General features: G+C 43.3%; 1 protein-coding gene across 1 annotated transcript; it reads left to right on the top strand.

The window, feature by feature from the left end:
• The first annotated feature begins 2,747 nt into the window (after positions 1-2,747).
• On the top strand, positions 2,748-15,548 carry naa30 (N-alpha-acetyltransferase 30, NatC catalytic subunit). The gene is made up of 4 exons (XM_084082450.1): positions 2,748-4,015; positions 5,609-5,732; positions 8,166-8,221; positions 10,337-15,548. The coding sequence occupies exons 1-4, from the start codon at positions 3,134-3,136 to the stop codon at positions 10,472-10,474; spliced, it is 1,200 nt and encodes a 399-aa protein (XP_083938576.1). The 5' UTR covers positions 2,748-3,133; the 3' UTR covers positions 10,475-15,548.
• Positions 15,549-17,786: the final 2,238 nt, after the last annotated feature.

Here is a 17,786-nt window from a genome sequence, read left to right as displayed (position 1 = left end):
GAGAGAGAGAGAGAGAGAGAGAGAATTGTCCTGTCATACATTTCCAGTAGTCTTCATAGGAAAAATCATTTAACTCTGAGTTAGATCAACACCAAGGATCTCACTGTGTGTCCTCACTGTCCACTGAGGATTGGCTATACCAAACAACATGACCTTTCACTGACTGTTTCATGTGTGTGTCTTTTCAAGGTACCTTTTGGAAGACGTCCTGTTCAGCACACACACAGCCAGCCATCGCCAGATAAACAGGAGTGTGTGCCACTGCCAACTGCGCTAATCACTGAGGCAACACGGCCACACGATGTAACTCAAGCCCTGGAGATATCTGGAAAGAGAGGGAGACACCACCATCACCACCACCAACAACAACAACAACAACAACAACAACAGAGCCACGGAAGAGACGATAGCAGCAGAGAATGAAAGACAGAAAGGAATAAAGAGAGATGGGGGAGAAAACAGGTACAGTACAGAGGATCCAGAGACTGGAGTATATAAGTACTCGGATGGGCTCACAGCAGCCAACTGTCTCTGGCAAGAAGATGATGCTCTCAAGCCCAGTCACAGCTCTCTTAGTGATATAGAGAAAGTAATTAAGATGAGCGTGCCTGAGCAGATAGGCCTGTAAAGGAGATTTGAAGAGGGGAACTGATAGTGCATGTCTGATTCCAGCTCCCCCCCCCCCGGACTTTGCTTTTAAACGGAGGTCTCTCTCTCTCTCTTCATTTCATTCTCATTCTCTTTATTTCTCTCTTTTTTCTGTTTCTCTTTATGTTTTCCCCTGTCTCTCTGCACACCTTTTTGGTCTCGCTGACTCTCTCACTATACAAACAGGTACAATTATTATAAGAGATATTTATTTTAAAAGGATCCCTGGCTAATAAGCCAAATATGCCTTAATACATTACAATTGTCCTCTATAACTAAAATGTACAATTAAAAACACCTTAAATATTTATATTTATTTTAGAAATAGTTAACCTTAGGAAGTTGTTTTTTATTCTCACATGCATTCCATAAATTCCATAAGGCTAGACCACACATGGACAAATTACATCATCAACTTGCGATCTGTCTGTCTGTCTGTCTGTCTGTCTGTCTGTCTGTCTGTCTGTCTGTCTGTCTGTCTGTCTGTCTGTCTGTCTGTCTGTCTGTCTGTCTGCCTGCCTGCCTGCCTGCCTGCCTGCCTGCCTGCCTGCCTGCCTGTCTGTCTGTCTGTCTGTCTGCCTGCCTACCTCATCTCTTAATGTCTAATTCGATTGTCCCGATGTTGCACCTTGGCTTCATGTTCATGCAAACCTGCTCCGTGAAAGGACATGATGCTTTAGAAACTCTTTCTTTGAAAGTCTGTGGCTCTGGACTTATAGTATCATAGAGCAACACCGGCACCTAGGGGTGTTAAACCACAATGCAGATTTCAATATGGAACTATGTTGTGTGTCTGACTCCTGGTCAAAAAAAGGAAACATTCATCCCACCCTCTTGCACCAGGACTACCACCTGCAGCCCTATGGGTGGAGGTACAAGGTTCCTAGGCCAGTCAGTGGTTCTCAAAGTGTGGTCCTCAAGGGGGGGGTCACAGCTAGAACAGAGCTAGCACATCATCCTGCCCAGGAGACCGTATTCACCCATCTATGCCATTCATTATTGTTATTAGTTTGACAATAACAATGTTATCTTATTGGAATTAGAATTTATGCTATTTGTAAAGAGGGCGCCAGACCAACAGCCATGTTGGGAAGAATACTGACAGACAGCAGTAGCTGTCCAGTGCTGAAATGCAGTGTCTAGCTCAGTGGTTCTCAAAGAGGGGACCTTGAGGGGGGTTCCGGAGGTCCCCAGCTAAATGAGGTACTAATGCAAAATGAATACTAGTAAAACTAAAGAGAAATGTAAAAAAAAAAACTAAAATGACCAGCAAGTCATGAAACTAAACTGAAATGAAGAGGAAAGCCGTCGATTAAAAAAAAATAGAACTAATTAAAAAATGGATGAACAAACTAAACAAACAAAGGAATGAATGAATGAAATCACTCTGGTATTGAGTTTCTGTGGTAACAACTTCAACCGCAAGGCTACCAATAAGACAAGGGAGACATCTAGTGGACTAACTATCACACTACAAGACATCCTTTTTGTACTGCTGCTGCCCTGAACTAACAGGGCTCCCTCATGAAATAGATCTTGTTTCTCAATGGGATTCACCTATATAAATTATGTTAAAATAAATAATAAATAAAAACCACAAGACGGTATCTTGAATTTGGAGGGCGCCCTCTACTGGTATGGCATCATTATATCACCACATCATGTGAAGTCGTTGAAGGTCGACAGTTGATCACATCAGTAACATTCTGTAAAGTAGGCTACAGTTACACTAAGCTACACTCTTAAGGGTTGCAGAATACTTGGTCTGACTGCTGTGCAGCCACACCATGATTTGTGTGCGTGGGGATCTCATCTTAAACAAGCTACGTGCTTAACTGAGCTATCCAGTTTAGTAGACCTTGTATTGCGAATTTGTACTTCCATGTACTGTTATGTACTGTCATGTACTGTTCTCATGTCTTACTAAATAAAGTACATCAATCAATCAAAACCACACACATACCCATAATGATGCTGCATCACATTGTTTGCATTATACAAAATTAGATAAGTGAATGCTATCTCCTTATTTTAAGAAACATTAAGTCAAGTGTGTCCCAACATTAAGTCAAGTGTGTCCCGACCCAAAGTTAGGGTTGTTAACTTTTTAATACATTAAAAACTTTAGTACAAATAAATGTGAATTGACCAGTGATAAAACATTGTACATTTAGGACAGAGCATAGAGTTAAAACAGGCAGGTCATTATGTGAGCATGAGATGCATTTCACCACCACTGTCGTAAAGCGGCTCCCCCTGTGCTGTCGCAATGACATTTGCTTCGACAGCACTTTCCGGCAGCCGAGAAATCGAGGAGAAAGCAACGCCAAACGTCGCAGGGGAAACCCGTAGCTCCGGACGAATCCTCCGATCTATGAAACATTCGGAGAAGTGACTTGTGTTCCCGTCAGCGAAGACCTCCACGCCGTGAATGCGATCGCGTATAACGCCTTCAAAGTGCAAATCTCCCCCTTAATGCGGTGGGATGGCTACAGTGCCGACTGGGCCTAGTAGCGCATTGCCTGCATCCCCGGCCGAAATTACTCCCTTCCCCGGGGGTAGGAGCGCGGAGTCCGGGGAGGACGGGCAGACGGGCCGCGGCAGGGAGGACCCCAGTGCCACCACCGGTGTCACCGGGAAGGAGTCGCAGGTCGGCGAGGAGGGCAAGCGACAAGCGATCAAGAACAATCAGAAGAACATGTTATCATCGCATGCTAACCCGACGGCGCTCCACCTCAAGATGCAAGCCCAGGAACAGCAGCAGCTGAACGGCATGATCAGCCCCTCGGAGGACGCTGACAGCCACCAGCACGCGGAGAACCGAGCCGACAATCCTAGCAGACCGTCCGATGACAACTGTGACACCGTGGAGGAGGAGGAGGAGGAGGAGGGGACACCGAGCGACACCAACAACAGCGAGCATTGCCACCACGAAGGAGGAGGCCCCCGTTCGAAAAGCACCGGCGGCCACCCTCTCCTGAACAACAACACCATGAACGGAATGCTGAGCATCACAAGGACTGAGGCTGTGCAAAGCCACCCGGACACCGGGGAGTGTTGCCCCACGGAACCGCCGCGACCACCGCCGGGCGAGCCCCCCGATCACGGCGGCGCCTGGGAGTCGACGACGAGCGACGTTGAGACACGCCTCGACCCGGCAGCAAGGCAGCAGCTGCAGCTGCAGCCCCCCGCGGCAGAGCTGGCCAGACTGGATCTGAAGGATAGCCACGGGATCCATTACGTCCGCTACGAGTCCGAGTTACAGATGCCATGGATCATGAGACTGATCACCAAGGACTTGTCTGAGCCTTATTCCATTTACACTTATAGGTACTTCATCCACAACTGGCCCCAGCTCTGCTTTCTGGTGAGTAGAACCATCTTTACCAGCAGCTCTGCTCTGCACTGGTCTGACTGCTTGTAATGGAGATATATATTCAAGCTGCATTATGATCTGAGCCGGTTGTCCTCTTAAAACCTGTTTTCCCCGCAGATGGCATTTTCCCAGGTCTCCTTAACCACTTACCCTAAGTATATATATTTGTATTCAAATATTTGTAATTCAAATAGTGAATCTGCATTGAATAGCAGATCTTGCTTGTAAAAATCTTCTATCTTAGCTGAATGTTCATCGATTTTTGCCTAATGTTCACCTATTTTGACATGCCCATAATAGGTGGGTTCATGTGGTATTAAGCCTGTTTTCTATCTTCGCTGGTAAGAAGGTATAACTGCATCCTCTCAATGTTTATCTGAGATATAGGGTGTGTCTCTGTCTACTGCTGGAGTTGGTATGTACAGTACAAGGCCTGGTCAGTGCACTTAAATAATCACCTGTCAGCCTGTCAGTCACAAGAGGCAGCTGAACACAGTGGTGCTATGTAGTGTTGGCCCACGTACACAAATGCATACAGCCAACAACAACCACTTATAAATATCCCTCAGTGCACAAGGCCTGACAGGGAGTTTTTATAGCCTTGGACGGTGCTGCAGTCAGGACAGCGTATTTAGCAGAATCTGAGATGTTTTCACAGTCGCTTTAGTTTGGCCAACTTCAACAAATGCACACTTGGTGACAATGGCACACCGCACACCACTTTCGTGACCTAACATACTGCCCTCATTTCAATATATGAAGATGTCAAGATGATAATTTAATCAACTATAAATCGATAAAAAGTTGTAAAGAAATGATTTGCTTGAAGTGGCTATCCTCTTTTGAATGGGTGGGAGACTAAGGCACCATGACAGGACTGATATGACACTATCTACTCCAAACCTGTAGAATTACCCTGCCCAACTGGGTAGAGCTGTTCAATAAAAATATCCATCTCATAAAGTACTACCAAAATATCTTCACAGTGATACGACAAAAAGTGCAGAAGACACGCACTTACCAAACCTACTAGAATGGCTGCTGGATCAGAAGTTTGTCATGTAATCAAATGAAAGAAAATCCGTTACTTAAATAAATCCGTGTCGGTGTGGAGATTTTCTTTAATTTGATTACAGTAGAATATGAAATGTACGAAATGTTCAGAACCACAGTGTGCCTGTTTACGATGTCATCATGTCACCATCTCTTCTCACTTGGAGGCTGAAAACCCACTGTTGCCTTGAATGCAGCACATGACAAGAGGAAATGCTTCGCAACCAGGGTCAGAGACAGGTCAGCTACTGTGTTGGCAGAGTGAGCTGAGCTTGCACCGGTCACTCCAGGAGAGTGTGTGTGTGTGTGTGTGTGTGTGTGTGTGTGTGTGTGTGTGTGTGTGTGTGAGTGTGAGTGTGTGAGAAAGAGGATGTCCTGGTGGCTCAACCAAGTTAGTGAGCTGACGACCACATAATTACAACGTGAATACTTGTATCGCATGTTTCCCCTCTCTCTAGCCTCTCTTTCCTGTCATAAAATGCTTTGAAGATGAACTGTCAGGAATAACATGTTTCTGTGTGTGTATCTCAGGCCATGGTGGAGCAGGAGTGTGTTGGAGCCATCGTGTGTAAGTTGGACATGCACAAGAAAATGTTCCGTCGCGGCTACATCGCCATGCTGGCTGTGGACTCCAAGCACAGGAGGAAAAGCATCGGTGAGGCCCTCAGCCACTTTTGCACTGCATTGCACTGTACTTAACTGTAGTGCACTGTACCAGCGTTTCCCCCAGACAAGTTGTTAGGCTCGGTCTAGTCTCTCGAGCCAGCAGTGTTGACTTACACAATTTTCAAATGCTTCCGTCATACAGTCTGTGCAAAGGAAGTGCTGAAAATGAGCCGTGAGTAAAGCGGATGTCTCCCCCCTGCTTTTATTTCATCGTTGTAGTCGCGCAAATTTGTCCTAATGAAAATCGAAATAATCTAAGCCGATATAGCTTGCTGCTTATCAGAAATAGAAATTAAAAAATAAAATGTGAAGATATTTTTAAATATATTTCTGAACAGAAGTGACGAACAAATGACGGTTTCCTTAATCGCCTTTCAGGTGGTGTAGTTCCAGACTATATGACATTCTGAGATTGTGGAATAGTCTGGCTATGCAAGACTCGACTTGTGTCAAGAACCTTTTATCAGGGGCTGACAGCCCAACACAGGCTGATGGCAGCGTTAAGGCAGAGCCCTATAGTTCTAGGATCCAATGCAACGTGTCGCTGGTTCGAGTCCCGATCCCGACGACCTTTGCTGCGTGTAACTCCCCGTCTCTCTCTCCCCATTTCCTGTCTATATACTGTATACTATCAATAAAGGCAGAAACAAGCCAAAACATATTTTAAAAAATGAAGAAAAAAAGAATCATGGATGGAATCCAATATTGATTATTAATAATCAAGGATACCGATAAAACAATATTTTGGACTGATATTAATTTTTGGTCAATATAAAAAAAAATCAGTCAAACAACACCAAGCTTCACACACTCTAAATCCAAGCACTTGGAGAGCTCAGCGCTCCTCTGGTTTCTTCAGTGTTTATTCCTGCTGATCCTAGAAGCACCACGAGCACTTTATAATTGTAGTACTTTTATCTCCTGTGAGCACCTGGTTGTTTTTTCTCGTTTTTAGCTCATTACAAATACTGGCTTTGACTTTGTCACCGCCCACTTGCATGCATCTCCCCACCCCCCCTCCCTTTGACAGTCACACCAAAGCACTTCTCCCCCTACCGTCTGTCTCCTTTGCCAAATGTTTCTTTTTAAACACTTATCCTATTAGTAAAAACTGCTTCACAACAACAATGCTGCCATAACTAAGACATTAGCTGCAAAAATAGCTTTATTCATCCGTGGATTACATGTATTATCAAGAAGTTCCACACTCTTGTCTCGACTACTTTCACATTTCCTTTTTGAGGTGCATTCACGTCGGGCGCAGCACAATGTTTTCAAGTCAATTGTTTGTGAGGGTAGGTGTGTGTGTGAGAGTCAGAGAGAGTGACAGATAGAGAGTGAGAGGAAGTTAGTGAGCAAACGAGAGAGTAAAATTACATTCCCATATTATGAATTCTGTAACTTTAATATCGTCTCTGTCAGGTGGAAACCTCATATGTCCAAAAGTGTTACTTTTCAGGATTCAAATTCAAAAGTAGCAGATCTACAAGCTCTAAACACGGCGCCGCGTTTCGAGCTTGCAGATCTCCTAATTTTGATACTTTTGTGTGATGCTGTAGTATGATCTAGTAGAGCGTTACTTTACGAAAAAACAAGGTTAAAATATGGAGATAAGAGTTTTCTTCTGTCTGACAGCAACAATATGCTCTTTTGATTGAGTTATATACTGTGTAACCTAAACCTTAGTATGCTCTTCTTACAGTCTTCTTGCCTCTCAGCCAAGGAACATGCTTCTGTACTGTTGCTTTGGATTTTCCCGCATCTCTCCCACAAATATCGAGTAGAGCGTTGATTGGCTATTTACTCTTTATTTTCCCTGTTTCAACCAATCCGACAATGCTGCGGGCAGGACATTGAGTCAAGACTACTAAACTGTACATTTCAGAGAGTATTTCCACAATGTGTAGGCCAGTCAGGGGGCAACTTAGGCACGGCGGCATGCCAGGCTTGCAATACGCTGGCAGAAACCCTGCTGTACTCTTTTCTACTCTACGTCACTATACTGTACTATAAGTACACTCTGTTATACACTGTACTCCATTACACTGTACCACTCTCTAATGAACTACAGCATACTCTGTTACGCCGTACTGTACTATACTGATTAATTCTATATCACTGTACTACACTGTACTCCAGTGACTTGTGGTACGCTGCACAGACTACTGATCAATGTACTGTATTGTGCTACACTACCGCGCTGTACAAAGAGTGAACCCTGTTTATTGCAAATGTCTTTAAATAAGTTCTACGTACATGTTCTGTCAGCGTGCTCAGTCACTTTGCTTTGCACGTTCTATGAAATGAACTTCTGGACTAAACGAGGACAATACACAAACCAAGGGCTGCTTACATTAGCCATTGTGTGCTTCTTATCTACGTATGTGGTTTGGCTGATCTGTGTGTGTACCTTCTGTTTCAGGTACTAACTTGGTAAAGAAGGCTATCTATGCCATGGTAGAGGGCGACTGTGACGAGGTAAGACAACTGACTCCAGACTGTCTCTTTTCCAGTCTTTAACAGGAGTTTTGTATACATTTTTGCCTCAAGGGCCCACAGAATATAGATGCAGATACAGGGAATTGACGCATATAAATACATGTGCAGGGAACGTGTCACCAATACAAACTCTTTTACACACTTGTTTACTCACGCCTGCCCACTAACTCAGTCACTTATTCCTACGTGCAACACAAACAGTGTTGTTTAAATTATTTCAAATCAAATGATAGAGCAGAAATTTGAGACGGACAGTTTGAGAATGATTCCGTGTTTGTCCCCCTTCCCTTGCTGCATCAGACAAAAGGATAACCTTTTTATGTCACCGTATTGCTGTGCCCTTTCCCCCCTTTTGTTCCTCGTCACGAGTTGTCTTACACAAATTTGGATGAAATGCAAATAATCTGTTTCTTTTCTTTATATCATGTAAAGTAATTATTTTTGCTATGTCTGCAAGTTTGGTGGAGGTGATGAATCAGAATACATTTATTGAAGTCTTTTACCAATCAGCCACTTGCAAGACATGAAACATCATACTTTCCTGAACATTATCAATGTAATCACCCTAAGATAAAGGTGGAGTTGGTTTCAGTGTGTGAACAGGCGGTGCTTTGTGTGCATCGCAACAACAGCATCCACACCAGTCAGCGACACATGAGTTGGGTGCATTTTTGAGTCAAGAAAAACAATCCCAAAACAAATATCTGCTGACTGATTTCATTCAAACAGAGTTTTGGGGGGAGAAGGGAATATATTCCGCATTGCTCTATTTATACATCCGTTTCTCCATTAACCACTCCCAACTACCTCCATTGAGTGTCCTATTTCATACGTTGTATGATGGGCTCACATGGCGGAAAATGAAATGAGTGATCCATAAACTCACAACGTGACCACGTTGCATTGTGCAGTATTGTGAGTTTGTAGATGGCCGATGTTTGACAATTCTCGGCAATAATGACATGCCCAAAATAAGGACGGCAGGTTGAAAGTGGTCAACTCAGTAACTTGACAGCTCAAGGTTCTTTATTGTTACATCGTGTATACAGGTACATAAGAGAAAAAAATGAGTTGGGTGCATTTTTGAGTCAAGAAAACAGTTTGAGAATGATTCCGTGTTTGTCCCCCTTCCCTTGCTGCATCAGACAAAAGGATAACCTTTTTATGTCACCGTATTGCTGTGCCCTTTCCCCCCTTTTGTTCCTCGTCACGAGTTGTCTTACACAAATTTGGATGAAATGCAAATAATCTGTTTCTTTTCTTTATATCATGTAAAGTAATTATTTTTGCTATGTCTGCAAGTTTGGTGGAGGTGATGAATCAGAATACATTTATTGAAGTCTTTTACCAATCAGCCACTTGCAAGACATGAAACATCATACTTTCCTGAACATTATCAATGTAATCACCCTAAGATAAAGGTGGAGTTGGTTTCAGTGTGTGAACAGGCGGTGCTTTGTGTGCATCGCAACAACAGCATCCACACCAGTCAGCGACACATGAGTTGGGTGCATTTTTGAGTCAAGAAAAACAATCCCAAAACAAATATCTGCTGACTGATTTCATTCAAACAGAGTTTTGGGGGGAGAAGGGAATATATTCCGCATTGCTCTATTTATACATCCGTTTCTCCATTAACCACTCCCAACTACCTCCATTGAGTGTCCTATTTCATACGTTGTATGATGGGCTCACATGGCGGAAAATGAAATGAGTGATCCATAAACTCACAACGTGACCACGTTGCATTGTGCAGTATTGTGAGTTTGTAGATGGCCGATGTTTGACAATTCTCGGCAATAATGACATGCCCAAAATAAGGACGGCAGGTTGAAAGTGGTCAACTCAGTAACTTGACAGCTCAAGGTTCTTTATTGTTACATCGTGTATACAGGTACATAAGAGAAAAAAATACTTTTGTTAACATATACAGATACTTAAGAGTAAAAAAAGATTATTTTTTTGTCTCCTCGGACATTGCGAGGATTCATATACAGATACTTGTGCATAAGAGTAAAAATGACTTTTGTTCGGCTCCTCGGACGTTGAAACGTGTCCACACTGACATGGCTGTCCACCTCCCCATCTCCGCAGGTCGTGTTGGAGACGGAGATCACCAACAAGTCAGCCCTGAAGCTGTATGAGAACCTAGGCTTTGTCAGAGACAAGCGGCTGTTCAGATACTACCTGAATGGAGTGGATGCCCTGCGACTCAAACTGTGGCTCCGCTAGAGGAACACAAAACAAAGGAAATTGGACGGAGGGGGGTGGGGGGTGTGTGGTGGGCAGTGGAGTGTTGCTCACCTCCTCTGACGATCAGCTCAACAGCCTCAGTCCTGCCCCGTCATTTCACCCCCCTTTTCTTTTTTACACGCATACACACATAGACTATAGACACATGCTCATACACACACACGCACACGCACACACACACACACACACACACACACACACACACACACACGTACGTGCATAGAGTACTCATACGCAGTACACCTACAACAAACATAAAAGTTGAGTTCATATGCATCGACACACACCCCATTTATTTTCTTTGGTCCCCGACCTCTTCAAAGAACTCATCCTGAGGCTTAAAAAGGACTATTAATCCCACCAAAAGTTTTTATGAATATGGCCCTTATAGTTGTTGGACTCTAAGAGGAGGAATAAAGGGCCGTGGGTGGGGGGGAGAGGAGGGGCAGTGAAGGGTCTCCTGGATGACCTTGCCTCGGACCAGATGACCTTTTTGACCTTCAAGCTTGGACCCCTTGTTGACCAGGAAGTGAGGTGTGAGGCAACTCGAGGCGGGTAGGCCGCGTGTCTTTGCGTGTGGAAGCGCCACCGCTCAGAGAAGGAGGCACCACCACACAAAGTTATTCACCTGAACACAGGAAAACCAACACCAAGTCAAACCAGGACACATGAGTTAGGGGAGGGGGGGTGACCCACCACAGACTCGGAAGAAAATATTTGTGGAGTTTATTTTTGTGTTTCTTTTCTCTCTTTTCTTGGTGAGTTAGACAGAGGATGGAAAAGTCTATAGTGTGACTGAGTGTTTGTACCGCCTTGTGTTTTCGGAAAAAGGGGGGGGTGTATAGCCTGTTTCTGTGTGCTTGTGTGTGTGTGTGTGTGGGCACAGATAGGAGATGTGGTTGGTTTGTGTGAGTGCGTTTATGTATGCAAAATGCGTGTGTGTGTGTGTGTGTGTGTGTGTGTGTGTGTGTGTGTTAGTGCCTACTTGGGCGGAAAAAAACTGCATCTGTGTTGTCCCTTGTCCTGAAGCGAGGACAGCGCCTGTTTGCCGTCCTGTCTCCACCATCAGGGCAGATGCTTTTATTTTAACGCGTCAGGGGACATGCGTGACGAGTACGTGTGAATTCGCAATAGCTCAGATCTCAGCCTGGTCTGAGACTTAACTCCCCCCTCCACACACACACACACACACACACATAAGCTTTCCTCCGCGTAAACAAGAACTTTTTGGTGCAAAGCAGGTAGCTTAAACAAATCACTCCCCCTTAGCAGCTCCGACTTTGCCCCAAAATGGTGGATCATTCTGTTCCTCAGCTTTCAGTCCCTCCAATCCCCAAAGGAAGAGTGGATGTGGATGTTCTTTTTCTTTTATTACATTTCTTTCCCCCGCATCCCCCTGCAAATGCACTGCCAGGCACGGCAAAATGTCCCTTAAAGGAGAATCAGACTCTCATTCTGGCTTGCTTTTTCTTCCACAGAGCCCTTGGGGTGGTATGTATCTATCTACTGTGTCTGTCTATCGACTGATGCCAGATTTATAGGTCCGATTCGATTTGAAAAACTTTGATTTGATTAAAGTTTCTATTTGAGAACGTTTAACTTATAAGCAAACTAAATAAAAATAAACACAAATAACCTTCTGACAGATACAACTTTTCCTTTTTAAATTAAGTGTACAATGTATATTAAACTTCAGTATATGAAAAGAACATTTAACTTAAATTATACAATCAACAAGCCAATAAGTATAAAGATATAATAAAAATAAACAGAACTTTATTTCATTTAACCACTTTACTGTAGGCCCATTAACTTTTTAGATTTTTGAAAATCCCGCCTATGCCCAAAATTGGATACACATCGGCTGCATAACAGCTGATACCAATGTCGTCACCCTTACCCTTAGAATGATCCTTATTACTCTTTGGTTACAAGTGCCACTATACCCACCACCACTCATACAGATCACGGCCCGGGAGTTCTGCCTGCTAACAGGCTGGACACTGGGCTCTGGTCTCCTTCTGGCCTGGCGTCAGCATCAGACTGGAGGGGGCTAGTATTATAAACATGCTGGATTCTTGTTTGAATATGCTCTGTGTGCGGCGTGCGCGCGTGTGTGTGGGTGCGAGTGTTTGTGCGCGCGAGTGTTTGCGCACGTGTGCGCTGATGATAAAAGGAAGAAAAGACAAGTATTCTTAGCAGATTTATATTTTATTCTTTTTGTTTTTGTTGGCTCTCGGCTTATCTAGATTGTTCCACCATACACCTGTACGACCTCATGCTGGCCACAGCTTTTGAGTCCAGCTCGCATCATGTTTCCCAGGTGCCCTGCTAACTTTGATGCACTACCAACCTCCCGAACATCAGAAGACATGCCCACCTGGGAAAAACACACATGCACCAGGATGCTCCAATTCACCACATGGCAAAGACACTTTGCATTAGTAAATGTTGGTTTTCTTCGTTTTAACTATAGTAAAATGAACAAAGGTCAGATGCACTTCTTTTTGCAATTGCTGCAGTATGTGTGTGTGTGTGTGTGTGTGTGTGTGTGTGTGTGTGTGTATGATGTGTGTTTGTTGTTATTTTGACAATGGTGTGGAATCAGTTCTGTCTAGATTTTGTGTCTCTACTTTTCAGAGGCCCCACACAGGGAAACCACAGCGCTCTATGGTGCAGGCTTTTGTTCCAACCCACTCCTAACAAGGACAAAAGGACTAGTTAGTAATGGGCCTGGAAGGAAAGCACACATTCTTAAACTCTCCCCGATTAGGGCTACTATTTTCTTTTGGGATCTGATAACACAGGACTAGGAGACAAATGTGTCGATCGTTAGCAAAGCTTGAAAGGGAGAATAAACCGCCAAAACCCGCCATCAACTTAAAACGTATGTCTTCTGCGGATTGTCGCTGTTTGAATACCTTCCACAAAAAAGGTCTGAACATTTGTGTTGGAATCTGAGTTTAGATAAACGGTAGTGAGTCAAGTAATGCAACTACAAGTCTATGCACTTTGATCCTGCCTACAATTCACACAGATCATTGCACCTGTGTTTTCTTTCTTGTTCCAGTGAGAGACGTCCAAAGTGAATATTCAGAATCGCAGATATTGTATTAGATCGATTAAAATAATATTTTGCATGAGAATAAGTTGTTTTTGGCGACTGACATCATAAATTAGGCCTCATGGTCTCGCTTGACCCAATAAAAAATGTCAATTTATGTAATTCTTCCGTTTCAGCACAGTCATAAACCTTAGCCATAAAATAGAAATAAACTGAGATTATCCCTCTCACTCTGAGATGCGTTGAGGAAATGGCTGGAAATTGATTTATTGCGTTTATTCCTCTTATAGTGCAGTTCAGTCGAAATGAATGGAGCCTGTGAGGCCGCGAGCTGAAGGGGAGAGTACATGTTTACAGACCTGTCGACCCACACAACCTGTGTATGTTTGTGTTTGTGTGTTTGGGGTGAGGGGGGGAGAACATACCTTTTTTTTCTTTACAGATTTGTATGTGAGTGTTTGGTCTTTGTTCATCAGATATATCGAGAGCACCTTTTTTGTGAATCTGTTGATTTTATTTTTTATTTAGTTTTTTTTTGTTATTTTGTGGAGCGGGGGGGGGGGGGGGGGTGATTGATTGATTGATTGAGTTTTATTATTATTGAGGTTTCTGGTGGATTTCTGTGCTTGGATGATTTTTGGAGCTTTTCCTAGAATGAGCAGGTTGTAAACGGCTCATGTCATGAATGAAAGAGGAAGGGTTATTGAAGCTGTTCTCTTCCTCTGCCTATCCGTCACAGACCAGTGACAGATCTTTCCGGATTTATGCATATATTTAGTTGGTCGCTGGTGTCACACTTACTGAAGAAATAGCTAATCTACAACAAGCTTGTAGCATGTAGATCTGCTATTTTCGGTGTGTGGCAACATGCGCAATTAAGTATCTCAACCGTTTAAATCTTCCCCTCACAATCAAAATGATGACGTCTTGGTCTATTATGAGTTTCTTATAGAGGTGTATGGGTCTTCTATCCTTTTGATATGGGCCATGATCCTAATGAATTTACCTTTTACTGTCTGTACCCCATCACTGTCTGACTCTTCTCTTTCATACGATGACTAACAGACAGGAGAGGTGTAACCTGTTACAATATTTCTAACCAGCTGTGTATGAGGAGGCAGTTCAGTGATAAGTTGTGCACTGTCTTTGTTCTGGTTTTTGTGGAATGGGTCTCCCCCCTACACCCTCCATGTTGTGACATGTGAAACTCTGGCAGTGCCATTAGGTTTATGGGCATTACAGCCTGCCACAATGAGTCAAACGGCTCAGCTTAGACTATGAACATCGACTGATAGGACTTTGTCATCAATCTCAAGTTTGTAGCCGTGGCCTGTGGCAATGCCTAAGAACAACCCAATACTCAGTACCAATTGCTCCTTGTCACGGCTCAACTGTGTTCACAAAAGAGAGCGAGATGTGACTTGTTTTGCCAGTTAAGTGTTCAAATTTAATTGTGTCTTACAAGAAGGACTTTTTACTTTCATGGACTTCGGGTGGCCATCGTGTCCCAGCTAGCTTACACTAAAAGCCCACTGTACACCACGTTGCATGATGGTGTCGCTTTCGGCAAGTAGATACCGTTGCGTGACGAGGTATAAATTGGGCTCAACCGTTCCCACACCTAATCCCACAATCCTCTGCCCCTCCCAGGAAGACCTTTTGCTTAACCAACAAAAACAGTCTGCCGATGAAATAAGCAAAACGTGACTCGGCAATTAAGCTGCTCCACTCACCAGAACCAACTACAGGGGCCTCTAGCTGGCTTTGGGGCGACCGGCACCAGCCCCCTGACCCTGCGGCCATCTATAAAAGTGTGCTGAGGAGAGAGAAAAAAAAGGGGCGTTTTGCATGTCAGATTTTTGTTTTTGATTCCCTGCCCCTCTTCCCTTTTCTCCTCTTTTCATTTTGATCTGAAAATGTCCAACAATAGCTTTTATTTAATGTGGGGGAAAAAAAAGAACACAGAAATAAATTATTTGATTTTTTTAATGCTGTAAGCTGGATTGTAGTGACTGGTGCCTGTTATGTCGTGTCGGTTCTGTTTCTCAGTCAAATCACCCCAAACAGGTTTACCTTGGTGACTATGAGTGAAATTTGAGGTTGTGAGGGGTCTTTTATTTTAGGGCAGAGACGTGGCGATATAGAATATATTTACATAGTAAAATATGTTTGTCAAGTGGACCTGTAAAGGCCTCATCATATCGTTGCTGTCGGGCAGAAACCTCTTCATCTCCATATTTGAACCTTTTTTAAAGTTTTTTTTTGTTGTAAATTAACATCCTACTTGATCATACTAACTACAGTGTCACACAAAAGTATCAAAAGTAGCAGATCTGCTCAAAATGTGGCGTGAAGCGACATGTTTTGAGCTTGTAGATCTGCTTACTTTTGCTATTTTTTTTATTTGAATCCTGAAAAGTAACAGTTTTGGACAAATGAGGTTTCCACCCGACAGAGACTATATTCTATTCTGAAGTGGGTTTGAAGCCCTTCAGATCAGATTTTCTGAAACCCCCTCACTTTTCATGGTTCCTCAGATTTGTAGAGTTCATAATAAGAAAGGCTTGAAGCAGTGGACGGTGGTCCATTTTTTATGCTCATACTTGACATTAACCACTTAAACCCTACATACTTGGTTGTATATTAAATAGCCGATCTACAAGCGCACACCGTGTCGCAAGCTTGTAGATCTGTTATTTTTGATGAATGTTTGCCTATTATGACATCCCCAGAATGGGGCCACTATAGGGTTTATGTGGTTAATAAGCTGATTTTACCATGTACACACAAACGAATATCTGACAGGTGTAATTCATTTATTTGCCATCATGTCATGTTTAATATCTACAGAAATTAGCCAAGTATGTCCAATATATTACATAACGCTGATCCCAAAACAGCAGTGGTGCATATATACAGGCAATAATGTGTGTGCATCAAGCTTATCAGACAATACATTTGATACTTTTAAACGTAAGAAAAATTATCAGCATAGAGACTGTTGGTTGTACAGTACTGTATGTACATTATTCAGATGAACTAAGCTCCAACACATTTTTAAATACCATATGTCCTACATTGGTAAAAACTTGGTGGCTGAGAGTTTGAATCATGAAGTACACACCCAGCAGCCATCACCATGCCTTAAGGCAGTGATTCTCAACGTTTTGCCATTTTAAGGACCCCCAGTTTACGATGCATTATTGGCCACAGACCCCCATACCTCTGAGAGAGTGCAAATGAAACCAAATGGACCTGTAAGGGTCCATTTGGTTCAATTTGCACACTCTCAAAGTTACCAATCATTCAGCTGGGGACCAGTTGGAACCCTCTCAAGGACCCCTGGGGGTCCCCGGACCCCACTTGAGAACCACTGCCTTAAGACACTGTTTCTCAACATCCGGTCCGGGGCCCACCAGGTGTCCCTTATGGGTCCGTAACCGAGTGTACAAATAAAAAAATATATATATACAATTTAATTTTGGGACCCCAATCCATACTGTAAAATTCTCAGTGTTGATGTAACTGAGAGTGTACCACGACGTTGAGAACCAGCTCCTTAAAGGGATAGTTCACCGGCACCCCCAAAATGACTTTTTTTTCCTATCGATTAGTCACCCCATGGAGACTTGAATTCATGGATATTGTTTTGTTTTTGTCGCATTCCTAAGCCAATAATTGAATGACCAGCAGCGGTTTCGGTAGGAGACACAAAGAGTCTCCTTGTGTCTCCTACCAGAACCGCTGCCTACTGCTCCGCTGGTCATTAAATTATTGGCTTAAGAATGCGACAAAAACAACGGCAGAGTTGATGTGGTTCAGATATCTCAACATAAAGGTTACTGTTAGCCATTATTGTTTCTCTCTACAGTGTCACACTGGCTCTCTTACAGCAGTGGTTCTCAAAGGTTTTCATGTCAACGACCCCCAAATTAATATGTATTTGGCCGCGATCGCACCTCTATCCGAACATATTTTGTGCCAGGGACCCCCCATGCAACATTTGGGTTGTTAAAATGTTTCAAAAAATATTCCAACTTTTTCTAAATCTCTTAAGATTGAAACTAGGTCAGCTATTTTCAAATAGCCGATGATTATGGGGTTAAAGTGGTTAAACTGATTTATATGCTATATCAACACATTTTGATGGGGACCTCCTGGAATCTCCTCAAAGACCCCCGGGGGTCCCCGGAGCCCACTTTGAGAGTCAGTGACAACAACAGTGCT

Source organism: Gymnoscopelus microlampas (genome assembly GCF_963454915.1).
Source record: "Gymnoscopelus microlampas genome assembly, chromosome: 16".
NCBI classification, from domain to species: domain Eukaryota; kingdom Metazoa; phylum Chordata; class Actinopteri; order Myctophiformes; family Myctophidae; genus Gymnoscopelus; species Gymnoscopelus microlampas.
Note: the sequence above shows the minus strand (reverse complement) of the source record. Positions and strands in the feature narration are given on the sequence as shown.

Excerpts from the sequence above, each read along its gene's own strand:
- naa30 (XM_084082450.1), top strand. The coding sequence starts at position 3,134 with ATGGCTACAGTGCCGACTGGGCCTAGTAGCGCATTGCCTGCATCCCCG. Across the intron at positions 4,016-5,608 it reads GGCCCCAGCTCTGCTTTCTG|GCCATGGTGGAGCAGGAGTG; the intron begins GTGAGTAGAACC and ends TGTGTATCTCAG. Across the intron at positions 5,733-8,165 it reads GCACAGGAGGAAAAGCATCG|GTACTAACTTGGTAAAGAAG; the intron begins GTGAGGCCCTCA and ends CTTCTGTTTCAG.